This window comes from Eschrichtius robustus, chromosome 13 (genome assembly GCF_028021215.1).
Source record: "Eschrichtius robustus isolate mEscRob2 chromosome 13, mEscRob2.pri, whole genome shotgun sequence".
NCBI classification, from domain to species: domain Eukaryota; kingdom Metazoa; phylum Chordata; class Mammalia; order Artiodactyla; family Eschrichtiidae; genus Eschrichtius; species Eschrichtius robustus.
Window position 1 is genome coordinate 6,360,602 of NC_090836.1, and position 20,055 is coordinate 6,380,656.

The window sequence follows — 20,055 nt, forward strand, 5'->3', positions numbered from 1 at the left end:
ACTCAACCTTAGAGTCCCAGCACAAAGTTCACCTCCTCTATGAAGCCTTCCCTGGCTCCCTTATGTAGTTATTAGTCCCCCAAAGTACTCCCCCAGCTCTTGGCTCATTCCTTATATGTAACTTATAGATCAATGTTCTGTTCCCCATTAGTCTATCTGTCTCCCCATTAGTTTGTAATCTCCTGGAAGTCAGGGGCTATCTCTATACTAGGAATTATACTATTCTTATACTAGTCCTCATACTAGGAATGCATATTCTATATACTCCTAGCACCTTGCACAGAGAACACTGCTGGTAAGTGGGGGAGGGATGGAGGGCATCAGTTCTGGTCTGAGGCGCTGTCAGCTGTGCCCCGTGGCCTGGCCTCCTGGTTTTATCTGCCTCACATGACCTGGTGCCTCCCAGCTGGAGCCCTCAGCTTCCCCCGCCCCCAGCTCTGGAGGGAGGAAGACACACCTCCCATCAGCTGCCTTGCTGCCAGGTGCCTGGTAGCACCTCCTTAACCCAGCTGGCCCCTGCCCTGCCCTGAGAGGCGTGGGCTGGGCAGAGTTCAGGGATCAAGGGAGTCTCCCTGACCTTTCTGCCTGTGAGGAAGGGGAGAAGGGACTAAGGGCCCACTACACCAGCCCCAGAAGTCACCCTCCTGCTGTGCTGGACAGAGGCTTTTGGTCCTCAGAGCTCTGTTCTTGGACAGACAGACACCTCACTAGCTGTGGGGTCCAGCTGGGGACTTGATGAGGACCGTCTGCACTGGGGCAGAAACAGGCACAGAGGAGGGATAGGACTCAGGCTAGGGGGAACTCCCTGGCGGTCCTGTGGTTAGGACTCCTTGCTTTCACTGCGGAGGGCGTGGGTTCAGTTCCTGGTCGGGGAAGTGAGATCCCACAAGCTGCGTGGCATGGCCAAAAAAAAGTGGGGCGGGGGGAATGTGAGGGAAGGCGGGGTGGGAGGAAAGACACGTACCCAGGTGCCCCCCAGTAGAGGCCAACCCGCCAACCTGCCAACTCTTCCGGCTTCCTTCAGCTCCCTGAGCTGTGTTCCCCTCTGAGCCTGTCGCAGGCAGGGGTCTTCTCTCCACAGCGCAGAAGGGACGAGGCAGGCTGTGAGACGAACCATCTGACGAGGCCGGAATGGAACAGATAGAGCACAGGTGTCCGGTTTCCCACCCCACGCGTTCCTGCGGCCACTCCTCCAGCTTCTAGACTCCAGCATTCCCTGAGAACCTCTCCTCCCAGAGAGGCTGGAGACTGGCCCTGGGGCAGTGGCGGGTGGAGGTTGGATCTCAGCCTCGAGACAAGTGAAAGGGTTAATGCTCCTGTGTCCACTGGCCCAGTCTAGCCAGCTCTCTCAGCGCCTGTAAGTCCGGGCTTGCCTCTGGTGTTCTCTCAGTTTCCATTCCCCTCTTACTCCTTCCACTTGGGAGGACACCCTTGGCACCAGCAGTGTCTGGGGTGTCATTTAATACTGCCAGTAATCAGCACCTCCTGTTTACTGGCTCTCTTTCCCTCATGGCTACTCTTGTCATCCCTGGATCCCTCTCTGCCTCTCTCTCACAGACACACGCGCGCGCACACACACACACACACACGAGGAATGGGATAAAGGGCTTCTGTCCACCGCAATTCCTGCCCCACACAACTTCTCTCCCTAAAACGGATCCGGATCAACTGGGAGGCAGGAAACAGGAGGTAGGATGCGGAGAGCTGGAGGTGCCAACAGCTCTTCTGAACTAACAGAGCAATCGCATAACAGCAAGCTCAGAACAGGAGAATAGTGGAGGGCAAATAGGAGGAGGGCAGACGAAATTAGAAAGTATCAAAGGATAAAGATTCTTCTTCCAAATCAAACAGAGTCATCAGAGTCGAGGATTGGAACACTTCAGATCATTTGTGGGTTTAATATGCCAGCAAAGAGAGGAGAGAGATTGGACACCCTTTCGCCAGTGATACAATGAGAGGATGTCTGTACACTTCACCGCACAGCCATTTTTAAAAATAAATTTATTTATTTATTTATTTTAAATTTACTTTTGGCTGCATTGGGTCTTCGTTGCTGTGCGCAGGCTTTCTCTAGTTGCGGCGAGTGGGGGCTACTCTTTGTTGCGGAGCACGGGCTCTAGGTGCGCGGGCCTCAGTAGTTGTGGCACGTGGTCTCAGTAGTTGTGGCTCGCGGGCTCTAGAGCACAGGCTCAGTAGTTGTGGCGCACGGGCTTACTTGCTCCGTGGCATGTGGGATCTTCCCGGACCAGGGCTCGAACCCGTGTCCCCTGCATTGGCAGGCGGATGCTTAACCACTGCGCCACCAGGGAAGTCCCCGCGCACCCATTTTACAGGCGGAAGACCCAGGACAGGGTGGAGGGCTGGAGGCATTCAGACCTGCTCCCCTCCCCCCTCCCCCCACAATGGGTCTTCAGCTTCATGATTGTGAGAAGACAAGGACCACACATCCATGGACACTTCTGATTCCATGTCCGGCGTTTCTGTCAGATGATGTGTCCTGATCTGGGAATGCGAAAATGTGCCCTTTATTTTGCTGCCGGCTGTAGGTGCTGGGACGCCCTCCTGAAGCCTTCAATGTGGCTGTTTGCCAGTGAAGAGCGAGGGTGCCCCCATCTGATACCCCTGTCCTCCCACCCCCAGACTTGGTTAATGGGAGAAGTGTTGGGTCAGCCTCAGCCTGGCACCAGACGCCACCCCTAGAGCAAAGGTGAAGTCCAACCTTCCACCAGATGGCTGGAGCCGGCAAGCAGAGATAAGGGTCACACTTTGGACTCCACAGCCAGAGTGGGGGGCAGTGCCCCCGGGGTCCGTGAACCCCGACACCCCTTCTGCTGTGGGTCCTGCTCCCCTGCCTGGTTAAAGGAGGAAGACGGGGCCGAGACCAGGGCAGTGGGGGGGCTAGTCAGTCACTCACGGCACGCGCAAAGCGAGGTGGGCACCTGCTGCGGGTCACTCTGTCATCACCGCCGCCGGGCCGTGGGGAGGGGGGCGCGGGGGGTTGCAGCGCACGAGGGCGGCGGGCAAGCCGGGGTGGGTGGCGACTTCAGGGGCGAGGGGAAGCGGGGAGGGGTCCCTGCGGAGCGAGCCCTCCTCGGCGGGGGAAGGTGGTGGCCGCAGCCCGGGCAGAGCCGCTCGGTCCCCAGGGCCCCATGGGCGCCTACTGCGCCGCGGGTCCGGTGCCCGCAGGAGAGGGAGGAGCCAGCCCGCGGCCCCGCCCCTCCGCCCCCTCCCTCCCGGCCCGGCCCCGCGCTGTCCTGGTCCCGCGGGCCGCTCGGTCCCAGACCCGGCCGGGCCGCGAGGCGGGCATCGCCGGGGGAGCAATCGGCGACCGGGGGGCTGGCAGCGCGGGCAGCGGGCGCCGGGACACCTGCGGACACAGGTGAGTGGCGGGAGGGCGGGGGCGGGGCGCCGGGGCTGGGGGCGCGGGGCCGAGAGAAGGGGAAGCCGGGGCAAAGCTCGGAAAGGACCCTGGGGAGGAAGGGGGACTCAGAGCCCTAGGAGGGAGGATTATTGGGAGGGGGCCCGGGAGACGAGGAACGTTGTTGTCCCCTGCTCATAACTCAGAGGAAACGTAAGGGGCGGGCTGCGCGGGATTCTGGGGCGCACCTGGAGGGAGACCAGCAGCTGCTTAGGAGGTCTCTCCTCTCCAGGCGCTGCCGCCCCAGAGAGCGGGTCCTCTATCCAGGTTTAGGGGGAGGGGATGGAGCCCCGCGCGCGCGGCTCCCAGCCCCACAGAGGAGCTCCCATTGGCTGGGGAAGACCAAATAGAGCCTGCTCCCACTCGGCTCGTGTGTAAGGCCAGCGGCCGATAGCTGTCTGTGGCCTGGAGGGTCCAGGTAAGGGGTGGGGCAAGCTTTTCAGTAAAAGACCAGATAGTAAGTATTTCAGACTCTGAAGCCGCTGTGGTCTCTGTCACAGCTAGCAGGAACGTAGTCACAGACAACTGGCCAAGGAGGCGGTGTGGCTGTGTTCCCATAACACTTTATTTATGGACATGGAAATTTGAATTTCAAATAATCTTCGTATGTTGTGAAATATTATTCTTCTTTTGACTTTTTCCAACTATTTAAACATGTAAAAAACATTCTTAGCTTGTGGGCTGTGCAAAAACAGGTGGCAGGCGGGGCTGTGTCCAACAGGCCCCCTGCGGCTCCGCACCCTGGACACTCACCCTGCACTCCCGTGTATGGAGGAGGGGAGGGTGTAGCTAGGTGCAAGGGGCATCCCCCCACCTGGGGGCATCCAGGAACCGAGGGACCCTTGCTCCCAGCTACTCTTAGGACTTCAGCATCCTTTGAGGCCAGGGTAGGAGCTGGTACCCCAAATGCGCAAATGTGAGGGAGGGGGCATAGTTCCAAGGGGCTTCCTACCCAGCATGTCGGCGTGTGCCCGACCCCCACCAAGTCATAGATGAGGCAGCTGTGCTCTCCCAACAAGTAGTCTTGGCCCTCCCTCTCCCCTTCCCTCTCTTCCCCTCCCCTTCCCCCCCTCTGTCTCCAGCCTGGTGCCACCCACTGATCAAGGCTGGCCCTTCCATTCTTTATTTTCTCTCTGCAGCCTCAGCGGGTCCCTTTCTCCTGAACATTGGAGTTATGACCCTTGGGAGGTGACCCAGGAGAGAAGGGATGCACGCCTTTGGTCCTCCCAATGAGGGTAGCCTCCAAGGACTGGTGGCCTCCCGCATTGAGACCTATGGGGGCCGGCTTCGGGCCTCCACCCTGAGTACTCCTGGCAGTCTCTATCCCCGAGGAGGCCCCGTGCTGGTGAGTCCAGGCTGTGTCCCAAAGGTGACCGGGGTGGGGCAGTGGGGAGGACACCCAGGCTTTCAAGTCTCTGTCCCCTTGCCAGGCCTTGGACTGCTCTATTCTTAGCCCACACCCCTGCCTTCTTTCGTGGGTTGTGAGGGAGAGGACGGCCGTGCTGGGCCAGGCTCCCGGGACTCCACACCCATCCCAGACAGACGGGGCAGGTGAGGCAGAGAGCCGGGAGGGGCCAGGCCCCCAGTGCTGTTAGACTGGTCACAGGCACGGAGCTGGTGGGGAAGGTCACCAAACCCAGGGTTTGGCACCTCCCAGACTCCCACCTCTACTTGGGAGGAGCCGGTGGGCTCCCTGAAACCTGCCTCCCTCTGAGTCAGGCCTGGAAGAAGAGCAAAGGTTCAAGGTGTTCCTACTCTATAGATGGGGAGGGGTGTGAGGGCCTGCCCAGCTCCACCCTCCTGGCGGCCTCCAGTGCTGACCAAGGAAGTGGGCGTGGGGGCACAGCAGTCTTTCCCTCAGCCTCCAGGCTCTCCCTCCACCTTGAGGTCAGTTCTGCTTCCAGCCGGGGGTATCCCCTGCCTGGCTGGAGGAGGGTTTGGCCCTGGGAGGCAGCTGAGGGTGGGAAGGGAGACTAGGATGTCTGTGGGGTAAATCAGGCCATGGGCAGATCAAGGAATGTGACCAGGCCTGCCCAGGAGGAGACTTCTGGCCCAGGCCTCAACTTCTCACACGGAAGGGCTGCCACTCCCAGCTGGATGGGACATGCCCCGGGGAGGAGGCCGCGTATGTGAGTGCCCCCATCCCCACGTGCGCGGGAGGCTGTGAGGGCCCCAGAACGCGTGTGCACCGGGCGCTGTGCACGCACGGCCATGGTGCAGGGAGCACACACGGGAGTGGGGTTGGAGGGGGACGCTGGGACACACGCAGAGCCTGGGCATGTGCGTGCCTGTGCTCCTGCGCTGCATGAGGCCCCGCTTCTACCCCCTGGAACCCCTGGGGACCCGGGCCTGGTGGGCCCCTGCCTGGCCCAGCGGCCTCCCTGGCAGTGGCTGCTGTGACTCAGGGCCAGAGCGGCTCTCACCAAACTGGTTTGAGGGGAGAGGTGAGCCGGCCCAACTTGCCGGCATAGGGGATGCTGTCCGGAGCCAAGCCAGGCCCCACTGCTTGTCTGGGACTTCTGTAGGGAGAGGACACCCCCAGAACTCCCCCACTCCCCCTCCAGGATCCCAGTCGCCGACGCCTCCAAGGCTATGTCCCCTTTACCAAGGGTTCTGGCCCGGCCCGAGGCCTGTCTCCCCTGAGGCTGCGAGAACCAGATCCCGAGAAGAGGCATGGAGGCCCCTTTGGGGCTGGGACACCTCACTTCCCCAAACTCAAGGTAAGGGGTCCCTCTCCTCCCATCCCCAAGCTCACAGCCTGAGCTGCGATGTCCTCCAGAGACCATCAGAGCTGAGAACACGGGAGCCCCTCCAAGAAGCAGGGTGCGGCTCTGTCTAGAGACCCTCTCAAGGGAGCATCTCTAAGCCAGGCTGCCTCGTAAAGATGCCCGCTTGATGGGCAAGTGTCAAAATGTTCCTGAGACCACTGGTTCCCTAAGTCCCGTTCTGGTCTCCACCTGAAGGTCCCTCTGAAGGGTTCAGTCTCAGGAGAGCCCTGGAAGCTATCTTTCTGGTCAGGGAGCCCGGGTCAGACCCCTTTGTCCAGGGACCTTTCTGCAGACAAGGTGCCTCTCCATCCGTGTTCCGGCAACACCCTGTACCCTGTAATCCCAGCCAGGATTGATCCTCGTCCCTCGGGCCTGCGTGTCCTCACTCAAGCTCAGGGCAGCTTGCCACCTCACACACACACACACACACACACACACCACACACACACACACGCAGCCCTTCCCGGGCCAGGAAGTGGCCAGGACTAATCCCCTCTCGGCACCCCCAGGAAGTCACCAGAGCCCACGAGCTGGAGGTGAGGCTGCACACGTTCAGCATGTTCGGGATGCCCCGCCTGCCCCCAGAGGACCGGCGGCACTGGGAGATCGGAGAGGACGGTGACAGCAGCCTGGCCATTGAGAAGTCCTGGAAGGAGCTGGTGCCTGGGCACAAGGTGGGCCTGGGACACAGTGTCTGTCCCCGTGGGGTCCTAGACACACACACACACACACACACACACACACACACCTCACCTCTGCCCCGGAGGTGGGAAAGGCCTTGGGCAGTGGGGTCTGCAGGGACAACACTTGGAGGCATCTTGCTGTAGCTTCAGATCCCGGCCCCGCCACATACTAGTGAGACCTCGGTCAAGACAGCAAACCTCTCTGTGCCTCGGTCGCCTCCTCTGTGACCTGGGGACAACACCCCCTACACACTGGAGGATGGGTGGAGGGTTAAAGGCTTTCTGTGCAGTAGATCTGGTAGCATTCAGCAGATGGCAGCTGCTGGTCTTGTTCCCCAGCTGAACCAGCCCTATCCCCATCCAGGAGATGAGCCGGGAGCTCTGCCACCAGCAGGAAGCGCTGTGGGAGCTACTGACCACGGAGCTCATCTACGTGCGGAAGCTCAAGATCATGACAGATGTGAGCCGCCCTCCCTGCCCCATCCCCGGCAGCCCCGGCCCCCCGCCCCATCCTCGGCCGTTTACCGTGTCCCTCGAATCACCCCCCCGTTCTCCAGACCGGAAAGGGCACGGCTGTTGGGGAGAAGGGGCAGGACACCAAGATCCCCCTGACCTGAGCCCTGCCCGGGGTCTTGGGAGAGAGGCTTGCGGTACTGAAGATGGGGGTGGGGATGCTGTGAAGGCTGGCTAGGCTGGGGTCTGAGAGGAGGAGGTCAGGTGCTGAAAGCCCTCCCTGCATCCAGCTCCTAGCCGCCGGTTTGCTGAACTTGCAACGAGTGGGTCTGCTGACGGAAGTGAGTGGGCACTCGGGGTGTGGGACCCAGGGAGTGGGGGGCGGCGTCACAGAGCGGAATTGCCACCCCCATTTACCCTGCCCTCCCCACTCCCCTCCTTGCTCTAGACCCCAAGCAGGCTGCAGGTCCCACCCAGCCCCTGCCACTCGGGCTTAGCCGTCCCTGCCTGCCCACGGCCCATGCTGCCCGCAGGTCACCTGCGGAGGCATGTTCCGCTCCTTCCTCCAGGTGTCAGTTGAGACCCTGTTTGGAAATGTCCCCAGCCTGATCCGAGCCCACCGGAGCTTTTGGGAAGAGGTGCTGGGGCCCACCCTGGAGGAGACGCGAGCCTCGGGCCAGCCTCTGGACCCTGTCAGCCTGCAAAACGGCTTCCTGTCGGTGAGGCGGGGAGAAGGGCCCCATCTGGATGGGGCAGGACTGGGAGAGCCCCAAGGGGTCCTGTCCGCTGGAATGCTCATACCACTGGCATCCTGCCGTGACTCGAGGGGGTCCAAGGGCACGACCCCTACCCCTAAATACCACCTCACCTCTTACCTTCATTCCACCAGTATGACCTCTGTCCCGAAGGCTCTTTGGGCTTCTGGAGCCCCCAGAGGGCAGCTATCTCAGGGAAGGGCTACACCTAAGCTCTCATAGACCATGAAATCTTATGTCCGGGACAGAGGCCCATTGACAAGCAGCAGGGGCCTAAGCGACTTGTCCCTCAGGGGCCTGGGGGGAGGGGATGTGAAAGGCCACAGGGTACCCAGAGGTGAAGGGTGATAAGAGAAAGCAAGAGGCCCAGGATCCGACTTTCTCCCAGTTCACTGGCCAGGGAAATGTGGCCTTGCAGAGTTGGATTGGGGTAGGGAGGCAGGGGGACAGTCTCCTGGGGGCCGTTGGTGGCCCTCTTCCCCAGGAGCAGGGCTCTGGGCAAGCCTCAGGTCACCACCCCATGGCCGGGCTGAAATGGGATCCGCAGTGCCCTGAAAACGGTCCAGCTAAATTATTGATGACGGGTGAGGTCCAGAGCAGCGGGGCATGGTGGGGGCTGAGGATGGAGCTCAGAGGGCGGCAGCGGGTTGGCCCCTCGGGACCTCAACTCCTCCTTGGAATCCAGAGAGGGGGGCTGGAAGTGGTGGGGGGTTGGGATTGGCGGGAGCTGGACTGAGGATCTAGGCCAGGCTCCGTCCCCAGCCCGCTCCCCGTGTTCTGCAGCCGAGCCCGCCCCTCATCCCTCCTTCCCCTGCCCGCTCCCCGCCCCACAACTGTCCCTCCAGTTCAGCCAGCGCTTCCAGCCCTACATCCTGTACTGCCTGCGAGTGAAGCAGACCATGGCCTACGCCTGGGAGCAGCAGGACAGCAGCCCTCTCTTCCACACCTTCGTGCAGGTGGGCGAGGGGCTGCTGGGGAAGGGGGATGCGGCGGACCTTGATCCGAGGCTGAGGGTATCCCTGGGGCGGGGCAGGAGGGTGGCTTGCAGCCCCCTGACCCCTGCCCACCTGCCCTGGCAGTGGTGTGAGAAGCACAAGCGCTCGGGGAGGCAGATGCTGGGGGACCTCCTCATCAAGCCCCACCAGCGCATCACCAAGTACCCACTGCTGCTCCAGGCTGTGCTCAAGAGGAGCCCCGAGGCCCGCGCCCGGGAGGCCCTGACCGCCATGGTAGGGCCACCAGGGCTGTACCCTTGGGACTTGGGGGCTGGTGAGTGGGAACGGACCTCCAGGAACTCTTGAGGCCTCTTTCCTTACGTGTATGTGCCAGCGTGGCACTGAGGTCGCTGGCTGGGTGGGATGTACAGGCGAGGAGCTGAGCTGTCCTCCCTCCACACCCCACCCTCACCTAGATCGCAGCGGTGGAGTCGTTCCTCCGACACATCAACAAGCGAGTGCGCCAGGGCGATGAGCAGGAGAGCTTGGTGGCTGCCGCCCGGCGCATCGGGCCCTACGAGGTCCTGGAGCCGCCCAGCGAGGAGGTGGAGAAGGTGAGAGAGGCAGAGGGAGGCGGGGTCCAAAGAAGCAGGGCCCCAGGAACAGGGATGAAGCCGAGGCCTGCAGCAGGGAGAGGCGGAGGTGCCGTGGGCTGTGTGTGCCCATCCTTCCTTCCTGAGGGTGAGGGTCCCAGGGGCCAGGTACAAAGGGGTAAAACGAAGGCACTGGGATGCTTCCTGTCCTCCAAGAGGCAGGATACCCAGTGCCCTGCTCCTGTGCTCTCTGCGCCCCTCAGAACCTGCGTCCGTTCTCCACGCTGGACCTGATGGCCCCCATGCTGGGGGTCGCTTCCGAGCACACCAGGCAGCTGCTGCTTGAGGGGCCTGCGCGCATGAAGGAGGGACGAGAAGGGAAGGTGAGGGGGCTGTGGGAGGAGCGAAGAAGATGGGAGAGAACTGAAGAGAAAGAAGGGAGAGACGGTGGGACACAGGATGCGTCAGAAGGCTGGAAATGGGAGAAGAGGGGTGTGTGTGTGTCTGTGTGTGTGTGAGTCTGTGTGTCTGTGTGTGTCTGTGTGTGTGTGTGTCTGTGTGTCTCTGTGTGTATGTGTGTGTCTGTATGTGTCTCTGTGTGTGTCTGTGTGTCTGTGGGTATCTGTATGTCTATGTGTGTGTCTGTGTGTGTCTGTGTGTTTGTCTATGTGTTTCTGTGTGTGTCTCTGTGTGTATCTATGTGTGTGTCTGTGTGTGTCTGTGTGTGTGTCTGTGTCTGTGTGTGTCTATGTGTGTCTGTGTGTGTCTCTGTGTCTGTGTGTGTCTCTGTGTGTGTCTGTGTATGTGTGTGTCTTTGTGTGTCTGTGTGTGTCTGTGTCTGTGTGTCTCTGTCTGTGTGTGTGTGTCTGTGTATGTCTGTGTGTATCTACGTGTGTGTCTGTGTCTGTGTGTCTTTGTGTGTGTGTCTGTGTATGTGTGTGTCTGTGTCTGTGTGTGTGTGTGTCTGTGTATGTCTGTGTGTATCTATGTGTGTGTCTGTATGTGTCTCTGTGTGTGTCTATGTGTCTCTGTGTGTATGTCTGTGTGTATCTATGTGTGTCTGTGGGTGTCTGTATGTCTATGTGTGTGTCTGTGTGTGTCTATGTGTGTGTCTGTGTGTGTCTGTGTGTGTGTCTGTGTCTGTGTGTATCTATGCGTGTCTGTATGTCTATGTGTGTGTCTGTGTCTGGGTGTGTCTATGTGTGTATCTGTGTGTGTGTGTCTGTGTCTGTGTGTACCTGTGTGTGTGTCTGTGTGTGTCTATGTGTGTGTGTCTGTGTGTGTTGGGAAGAGGGCGTGGTTCTGGCTTTGCTCTGCTTGCTGGCATGGCCCTGAGTCAGCCACTTTCCTGCCTATAAAGTGAGAGATGGGCCCAAACTGACACGGCTCCCAGCTCTCCTATCCCACAGCTCTGCACCTGCCCACACACCCATGCGTGAGCCCCGACCCTTGTCCCGCCTGCCCCCGCTCCAGCTGACCCTCGTCTCTCTCTTCGCTTGCCCCCAGCTGGATGTGTACCTGTTCCTCTTCTCTGATGTGCTCTTGGTGACCAAGACCCTTCGCAGGGCAGACAAAGCCAAGGTTATCCGCCCGCCCCTCATGCTGGAGAAGCTTGTGTGCCGACCGCTCCGAGATCCAAGTATGTCTCTCCTGGGGGGAACTTTTCCTTCTCCCTTCCCATCGGCTGGAGAAGGAGAGGTTGGGAAGGGGATCAGATAAAGTCCAGCCCTGGAAGCAGACCTTCTCCTCCACCCAGGCAGCTTCCTGCTTATCCACCTCACCGAATTCCAGTGCGTCTCCAGCGCCCTCACTGTGCACTGTCCCAGAGCTACAGACCGTGCCCTATGGCTGGAGAAGACCCAGCAGGCCCAGGTATGTGAAGCCAGGTGTGGGAGCAGGGGGATGGCGGGGCCCCGGAGCTCAGATCTGGTGCACAAGAGTGGAGGATGGGGAGAGAGAGGGTGGGGTGCACACAGCTTCAGACCGGACCTCCTGCCCCTCTGGTGCTCCCTCGAGAGGGAGACACAGCCTTGACCAACCTTAAGAGCATGGAAGAGGGACTTCCCTGAAGGTCCAGTGGTTAGGACTCCACGCTTTCACTGCCGAGGGTGCAGGTTCAATCCTTGGTCAGGGAACTAAGATCCTGCAAGCTGCATGGTGTGGCAAAAAAAAAAAAGTATAAAAAAAAAAGAGCACAGAAGAAAGCCTTTGGCCAGCTAGGGTACCAGTCCCTGGGAGAGCCAAGACAGCCTCCCCTGAAGGTTTCGAGGCTGTGAAACAAAACTGCTGAACTTGAGCTTCCGTTCAGCAAACATGAACGGGGCACCTGCTGGGTGCGCACAGGCTGGGTGCTGGGGCATCAGAAAAAAATATATAACTCCATTTCTGCCCTCACAGAATACATGCTGCAGCCTAGCTAGACAAACAAGTATACAAATAATAGAAACGTGTGGACGGAATGGAGCTAGGGCAGGGAAGGACGGAATGGAGCTAGGGCAGGGACGGAATGGAGCTAGGATGGTTCACTCTGTCTGGTGGGTTGGTTGGGAGAGGGACTGTGCAGAGGACAGGATGCTTCAGAGGACAGAGAAGGCTTCACAGAGGAGCTACTTTCTGAGCACCGCGGGCGGATGTCTCGGAGCACGTCAGGGCAACAAGGTGGGCAGGAAAGGCATTCCAGATGGAGAGCAGAGTGTGCGAAGGTCGGGAATCGGAAGCAGTTGTGTGTGTTGAGAGCACCGTCAGCTGAGTGGTTGGCGTTACCAGGGCATCAAGCACAAGGGCAGCACGACGGCAGAGGGGCCAGGGGGGAGGTGCCACCAGATCATGCCCATCCCTGGATGCCGTGCTGGGGAACTTGAACTTTGTCCTGTAAGTGACACAGAGGCAGTAAAAATGTTAACTAGTGGAGTGGAATGACGGGGCGGGGGGCAGATTTATGCAACAAAAGCTGAAGGAGTTCAAAAGAAGGGAGACCCGAATGGAGCCATATTGGTTACTGCTTGGTGCCTTAAAGCAACAGAAACATATTCTCTCACAGTTCTGGAGGCCGGAAGTTGAAAATCAACATGTCAGCCAGGCAATGCTTCCTTTCCATAGCTCTAGGGGAGCCTCCATCCCGGCCTCTTCCAGCTCCTGGGGGCTCCGGGTGTTCCTCGGCCTATGGCAGCATCACTCCACTCTCTGCCTCTATCTTCACGTGGTCTTCCTCTCCATGTGTCTCTGTGTCCCAATCTCCCTTTCCTGTCTCTCAGAAAGACACCGGTCATTAACCCAAAATCCAGGATGACCTCATCTTGAGATCCTGCACTGAGGATCTATGCACATCTGCAAAGACCCTTTTTCCAAACAAGGCCACTCACATTCACAGATTCTGGGGGTCAGGACCTAGACCCATCTTTCTGGGGCCACTATTCAACCCACTACAGGAGCAGAATTGCCAAAGAAGAGGGAAGATTTGAGTTGGACTTTAAGGATGGGGAAGACCCTGAGCAGAAGACTTAAGGGAGAAATTGGGCTGGGTTGGTTTGGGGGACAACCAGCATGTCTGTCTGAGTCTGGAGGGAAGGGTTTTGTGTGGAGCCAGTGATGAGACGCCAAGTTCTAGGGGACCCCAGGGCTTGTAGAAGAGTGCGGACTGGACGAGACTGAATTGAATTGGGTTGGCAAGTTGACACCAGAGCCACCATAGATTCTTTTTATTTATTTATTTATTTATTTATTTATTTATTTATTTATTTATTTATTTATTTATTTATTTATTTACAGCTGTGTTGGGTCTTCGTTACTGTGCGAGGGCTTTCTCTAGTTGTGGCAAGCGGGGGCCACTCTTCATCGCGGTGCGCGGGCCTTTCACTATCGCGGCCTCTCTTGTTGTGGAGCACAGGCTCCAGACGCGCAGGCTCAGTAGTTGTGGCTCACGGGCTTAGTTGCTCCACAGCATGTGGGCTCTTCCCAGACCAGGGCTCGAATCCGTGTCCCCTGCATTGGCAGGCAGGTTCTCAATCACTGCGCCACCAGGGAAGCCCCACCATAGATCCTTGAGCAAGGGAAGGCCATGGTGAAATCCGTGTGTTTTGTCTTGAATTGTCAGGCGGCATGTGACAGGTGGGCCGGGGGAGGGAGAGATTGGTGGCAGGAGATTTCCCGTACTAGTTTGGGTATGAAACATAGAGGTTGAGTGCCACAGCCTTAGGGACATGGTGCAAAAAAAGAAGAAAAGAAGAAGAAAGGAGCTGAAGAAGAAAGAAGGACAGGTGAGCCTTAGGGAGACCGCTAGAAGCCTCTACCGAACCCATGGTTCAGACCCCAGCTCTGCCTCTTAGTAGCTGGGTGACCTTGGGTGAGTTATGTGGCCTCCCTAGTTTTCCGTTTCTTCACCTGCAAAATGGATATAAATAATAACAGTCCTTGTCTCATAGGGAAGATTCAAAGAAATCATTCAGATTAAGCAGGCCTTGGTAACTCAGGTCCACAAGGCCAAGGGTGACTTGCTCCTGAGGTTCCTGTGTGGAAGGCTGCTTTGGCAATGACAACTGAAATCATTAGAAAGGGAAACCTGTTTGTCTAGTTGTTGCTTCCTGGGTGGCGTGGGGCATGGGTAGCAAGGTTTAGTTTTAAACAGAAGCACTTTGGAAATGAGGTAATGGGAGACAGCCAAGTGGAGACCTCTTAGGGGTTTGTGGAAATATGGAAACACAGACTAGAGTTCAGGCGAGAAATGAGGGTGAACTATGAAAATTGCTAAGAGAGCAGATCCTAAAAGTTCTTTTCGCAAGGAAAAAAATGTTTGTAACAACGTCCGGTGATGGATGTTCACTAGACGTTGTGTGGATCATTTCATATATACACAAATGTTGAATCATTATGTTGTACATGTGAAACTAATGTAATATGTCAATTATACCTCAATTTTTTATAAAAAGAAGAGGCATTTTGAACAAGTTAAGAAATCATAGTGTAGACGATTTCTAAAGAATGCAACTGCACTATTTTTAAAGAGTTTAAATCAAAGTAGCGCTTCTCATAGGACTTGCTTTAATGAGTAGATTATAATGATTTGTCGTTTGCACGTTAGGTAATTAGGGCTTTGAAACTTTGGAGGATGCGTAAAGAGTCTTGTTCTTTAAACAATTTTAAGCATTCTTCCCACAGTCTTACCTATGGCATCGTATCAAGATGTGGAGAGCTTATTCGAGAAAAGGAAAACCAGAGTTTAGTCTCTGTTTAAACACTGTATTTAAAGATTCGAAATTATGAGAGTAAAAAATAAACAGGAGGTTTTCGCCATTAAAAAAAAAAAAAAGAAAAAATGGTGAAAGGCAGAACCTCAAGGTCTTGTGTCCTCCAGCCCTTCGGGGCTGTCGTTTCCTTGGATACCTAAACAAGATGGTGACGGCGCCCAGGAAGCCAGAGGTAGGGGACAGGGTGTGGGTCATCCGCCCTGACCCCTGCTCCAGGCCGGCTCAGAGTCTCCTCTCTCGGTGCAGTGGGGCCTTCTCTCTACACCACCGCCCCCCAGCCCAAGAAGAGACCCGCCACCTTCTCCTTAGAACCCCCAGGGGAACCACTAAAGATTGCTGGCATTTTATTACACAAACTAATTTAGCCCCCAGGAGTTTTACTCCACTCTAACTGAGGTGGAGAAGTCATTTCTATACCTAACCAAGCAGCGCACAAGCTCCCCGCGTCCCCTTGCAAAACCAAGAACCCTGAAACTTTGAAATGAGTTTGTCCTGCTAGTGCCTCACACCAAAGTCTTAGGGAATCCTTTTCGCAGTTACCACCAGTCCTTGTAAATCGAAGAGGGCAGTAGAATACCTACTGATCCCAGGGGTCAGAGTGTTTTTTTCTCCGCCTTACAGAATCGTACATATGTAGATTTATTCCTAGCGGGTCTGGCTGTGTGGCTTCAGCTTTTAGAGAAAATGAGCTTCTCAAGAGGAGAGAGACTGAATCATGGGAAATGTCCATGTTTAGGGGCTGGGAAGAGGAAAAGGAACTAGTGCCGGGAACAAGGAGCTATCAGAGACGAGGCCAAGAGGTGAATGGAGGAAAGAGGCGGGCTCGGAGGGCCCCCAGCCCAGCTCTCACTCATTATCTGCGTCACTTCTCTCAGCTCCGGCCCCACCTGGGAACTGCAGGGATAATGGGAACCACCCTGCAGGACAGACGGGAGAGTTATGTTTGTAAGCTGCTTGACACGCGCCCGGCACTTAATGGGGGTTCCATACATGTTTACTGTTGTCATCTTTAGAAGATGCCAACATCTTCTAAAGGCCAGGGGTGCCCGGCCGAGGGCACCTTCAAGAGATGGTTTTCGTCCGTGATGGGAGACTTGGGGAGGACAGCGGGTGAATTTGGGAGCCGCTCCAGGGGCAGCAGGGAGAGGAGGCATTTCCTCCCAAGGCTTCAGTTCCCCACCAGGGCAAAGGAAGAAGAACCATGGCGTGGGGGGAGCCCTCCCTTTTCCCGGCTTTGTGGGGATGTCACATTCTGGCCCAGGTACCAGTTTCCTCTTCCTTTCCCACCCTGCCCCCAACATGTCTCTCCTCTTACCCAAGCTGAGATAATCCTCCCAGGGTCGCTAGAGAGCCTTTGGGGGTGGCCAGGGGCCCTTCAAACAGCCCCGTCCCTGGTACCTGATCCCTGGTACCTGAGGTGTCGGGTCCTCCATCCCCACCCCACCCCCTTGCCTCCCTGCTTCTTCCCAGGTGGGCCCACGGGAGAGTTTAGTGGAGATGTTTGTATGGGACAGACGTTCCTTCCAGACCACCCCCCAGCCACCTTCCTCCAGTTCTTTCCCTCCACACACCATCTCTATCCTGGACATCCCAAAGATAAACTTGAACTTGGGTCATATGGGGCCAAAGGGCATCTCAGCAGGCTGCCCCAGCCCCGCCCTGACCCCAAGAGCGGCTCCTCCCACCCTCGTTATTCCTCCCCACACTCTGCACAGCTGGGAGATGCGGAAAGGGTCACAGGACCTGGCCTGGTGTGCTGGTCTCCTGCCCCCAGACCCCATCATCCCTGGCTCTGGCCAACAGAGCAAGTCTTATGAGACTGCTAAGAATCCTTGCATGAGCTAGTGACTGGGAAGCCAGGGCAGGAAAATTGGAAATACAAGCCTGAGGTCATTTTCCTGTCCCTGTTCATCCTTTTCTCCAACATGTCTCTTGTACAGACCCAGCTACCCCCTACCCCGTTGTGTTTCTGGAGAGGCTTTGGGAAGGTCCAGAGTTGCCTAAGAGTTGCTGGTTCATATACCTGAAGGGGGTGGGGGAGGGGGGATATTCAAATTACTTAGTAACCAGAATGGCATGGGCATCAACCAATCAGAGTAGAGCTTGGGGAGCGGGGGTGGGGGTGGGGGTGGGGGCGGGGTCCTAGAGGCCCCCTGCTGTGCCAGATGTTATCCCTCTGCTGCTGGATCTTGGGGGGCAGGGTAATCCTGGCGAAGGAAGGTGGGAGGCTTGGGCAGTAGCCCTTTGCTCACCAGCATGAAAGTACTTCAATATGTGCACAATGATAAGGCCATTCCAGCCAGTGCTGGTATCAGTGCCGCCCCCAGTAGCCTCCACCACCTCTTTTTGCCAAGCCTCCGCCTTCGGCCTCTCCAAGGGTTCCCTTGCCATCCCTCCCCTCCCTCAAGAGAAAGTTGTCCTTTGGTAATTCCTGACCCTTTCTAAGGCTGCCCTTGAAAAATAGTGCAGTCACTGAACTAGGACTCACAGAGAAAGACCCAGTCCCAATTCTGCTTCTCTCTACCTGTGCGCCCTGGAGCAGGTCCACTCATCTTTCTAAGTCTCGTTTTCTCATCTGTAAAATTGGCTAATATACTGCAGGGTGATGGTGTGTGTCAAATGACTGCCTGCATGTAGAGGTGCTTTATAAACCACTTCTCAGATGTCACTATTTTATTCTGGTGGCGCCTGTATGAAAATGCTAAGGAAGACAAAATATAATGTATCCTCTCTCCATTCCTCTTGGGATGGTCTTGTTGTCAACTCTGAAGGACAACAGAGTCCTCAACCCAGGACAAAGCCTGCCCCTGCCCCTGCCTGCCCTGGTGGTAGGAGAAAGATTAACCCGAGGGCCCAGCATCATTCAGAGCAATTATGCCACCATCACCACCAATCAGGGAGGGCTTCCTGAAGGAAGAAACAGACCAGACCTTGGCTTGCCAAGGGGATGTGAGAGTCAGGAAGAACGTACAGGTAGGAAAAGGGGCCTTATGTTTACCCCACACATCCTAGGACCAGCTCAAGATTTCAAATACTGGCTCCGTCCTACTTTCCCGCGGCATGACCTTGGCAGTTACTTAACCTCGGAGTCTCTGTTTCTCAGGAGTAAAGTAGGAGCAAAAAAATCTGCCTCATAGGGCGGTGGTGAAGGTGAAGCAAGATAATGTATGTAAAGCACTTAGCATGGTGCCTGGCATACAGCAGGTGCTCACTAAATGAGAGCTCTTAATGAAAGTATCCCCACCCCAGGTCGCCCTGCAAAAGCTGAAGGCAGAGGAGTGCATCCAACAGAAGAGGGAGCTCCTGGCCCTCTATCAGGACCGGGACGGGGAGTCCCCAGGCCCCAGGCCCTCCACGCCTTCCGCGGAAGGCTCTGAGAGCAGCACAGAGGGAAGGTAAGACCTACAGGGCGTACAAGGCCTCCCAGAGGAGGGGGGCTGCAGGCAGGGAGGGAGGGCAGAGGAGCCCACAAGGTTGGGAAATGGCATTACAGCTTTTGGGGACACTGGGACCAGACTGAGGAACCCAGGCTACAGGTTGGCACCAGCCATGCGCAAGGCCACATGAGACAGCCTATGGGGTTAGCCAGCCTAGGGCTGGCACAGCATGAAGGAAACAGGCATGAGAGGCACAAATTCCCTGAGAGAATCAGGTTCCCCAGGCAAGGCATGGAGAGTGAAGGCCAGTGTGGGTTTGCGGAATGTCAGAGCTGCAGGGACCCGGCTAGTTCAAATCCCCAGAGAGCGTGAGAGTTTCACCCAAAATAACACAGCTGTTGAGCAGCATGGTTATAGAGAAAAAAAAGACTCCATCACTGGGGGATAACCTCAGGGGAGCTCAGGAAGCACTCAGCAAATACTTGATAACAAGTTTCTGGACTGAGTGCAGGGGCTAAAAGGCCTTAAAGGAGCTTACAGTCTAGCCCGTGAGATGAGAAAAACAATCAGCGCAGTGTAAAAGTGATACCAAAATAAGTTTGGAGGAGGGCCCATTTCTGGATGGAGGGATCAATGGAGACTCCCTGGACTTGAACTTGATCCCTCAGCATCTGACTCTGACCATTCGCTGGTAACTGTAGGACTCCCGAGTCCTCGACCGTCATCCCCCAGCTGGTGGTGACAGAAGACACAGATGAATATGCTCCCTCGGTACCAGATGATACCTCGGACTCTGGCTATGGCACTCTGGTCCCAGGCTCCCCCAAGGCGCCCCACTTCCCGCCAAACCGTCTACGCTCCAGGGCCTTTCGGCGGGACCCTCGCCTCACCTTCTCCACCCTGGACCTCCGAGATGTTCCCTTGCATCCCCTGCCTCCTGACCCCCAAGCTCCCCAACGCCGAAGCACCCCTGAACTGCCAGAGGAAAGTGTCCAGAAAGGAGGCAGCCTTCCCAGGGGAGACCCACCGACCTCGTCTGAGGAAGAAGACGGGACCTCGGTTGGAGAGAATGTGGTAGTGGAAAACTTACATAGGGCCCGACTTCGGGGGCAGCTCTCCCCCTCCCCGACCCACGCTGACTCTGCTGGGGAAAGCCCCTGGGACTCCTCAGGGGACGAGGAAGAAGAGGGGCCCTTCCTGGGACCCGGCTACAGCCCCTCCCCTCACCCGCTCCGGGCCGAGGACATGCTCCGAGAGATCCGGGAGGAACTGGCCAGCCAAAGGATTGAGAGCGTCCCCGAGCCTGGGGACAGCAGACCTCGGAAGCTGACTCGGGTCCAACTGCAGAGGATGCGGGGGCTTCACGTCGTACACCTGGACACGCCCCTGTCCACATCGTAAGTGCAGAAGGGAAGCTGGCGTGGGATGGAGCGGAGGGGAAGGCCGGTATGGAGCCAGAGGGGATGCCAGGGCGGGGGGGGGGGGGGGGGGGCGCCGGTCAACACAGGAGGGCAGGACCGGAGGGGGGTCATGGCGGGGAGGGGCCTTTAGCTTCACTCTTCACCCCATGTCTGCCTACCTGACACCTGCCTCTTGCCTTTGCAGAGAGGTGTGAGGGAATACCTCCCTAAGAGTGCTGGTCACCACCTCCACCCCTGGATTCTACCTCAAGGACACTTCCCCAGGCACCCTGCCCTTCCTTCTCTGAAGACTTTGGGGATTAAGAGCTGTACATTGATGTGTCACAGACACACCAGAGTCCCACATAAAGTTGTGCATAAATATGGCCGTCCAGCCAGCACTAGATAAGGGCGGAGCAAAGAGAACCTG

At 57.1% G+C, this 20,055-nt stretch overlaps 1 protein-coding gene across 1 annotated transcript; it reads left to right on the plus strand.

Moving 5' to 3' along the window:
• Positions 1-4,625: 4,625 nt before the first annotated feature.
• Positions 4,626-19,957, plus strand: PLEKHG6 (pleckstrin homology and RhoGEF domain containing G6). Its single transcript, XM_068560875.1, has 15 exons — positions 4,626-4,763; positions 5,983-6,138; positions 6,696-6,860; positions 7,234-7,329; positions 7,613-7,663; positions 7,892-8,041; positions 8,923-9,033; positions 9,157-9,306; positions 9,489-9,626; positions 9,869-9,988; positions 11,112-11,244; positions 11,362-11,477; positions 18,098-18,243; positions 18,927-19,622; positions 19,831-19,957. Exons 1-15 carry the CDS (start codon positions 4,626-4,628, stop codon positions 19,838-19,840), a joined length of 2,376 nt encoding a protein of 791 aa, XP_068416976.1. The 3' UTR covers positions 19,841-19,957.
• The last annotated feature ends 98 nt before the right edge of the window (positions 19,958-20,055 follow it).

Coding starts and splice junctions, on each gene's coding strand:
- PLEKHG6 (XM_068560875.1), top strand. CDS start 4,626: ATGCACGCCTTTGGTCCTCCCAATGAGGGTAGCCTCCAAGGACTGGTG. Junction 6,861..7,233: donor AGCTGGTGCCTGGGCACAAG/GTGGGCCTGGGA, acceptor ATCCCCATCCAG/GAGATGAGCCGGGAGCTCTG. Junction 11,245..11,361: donor CCGACCGCTCCGAGATCCAA/GTATGTCTCTCC, acceptor TCCTCCACCCAG/GCAGCTTCCTGCTTATCCAC.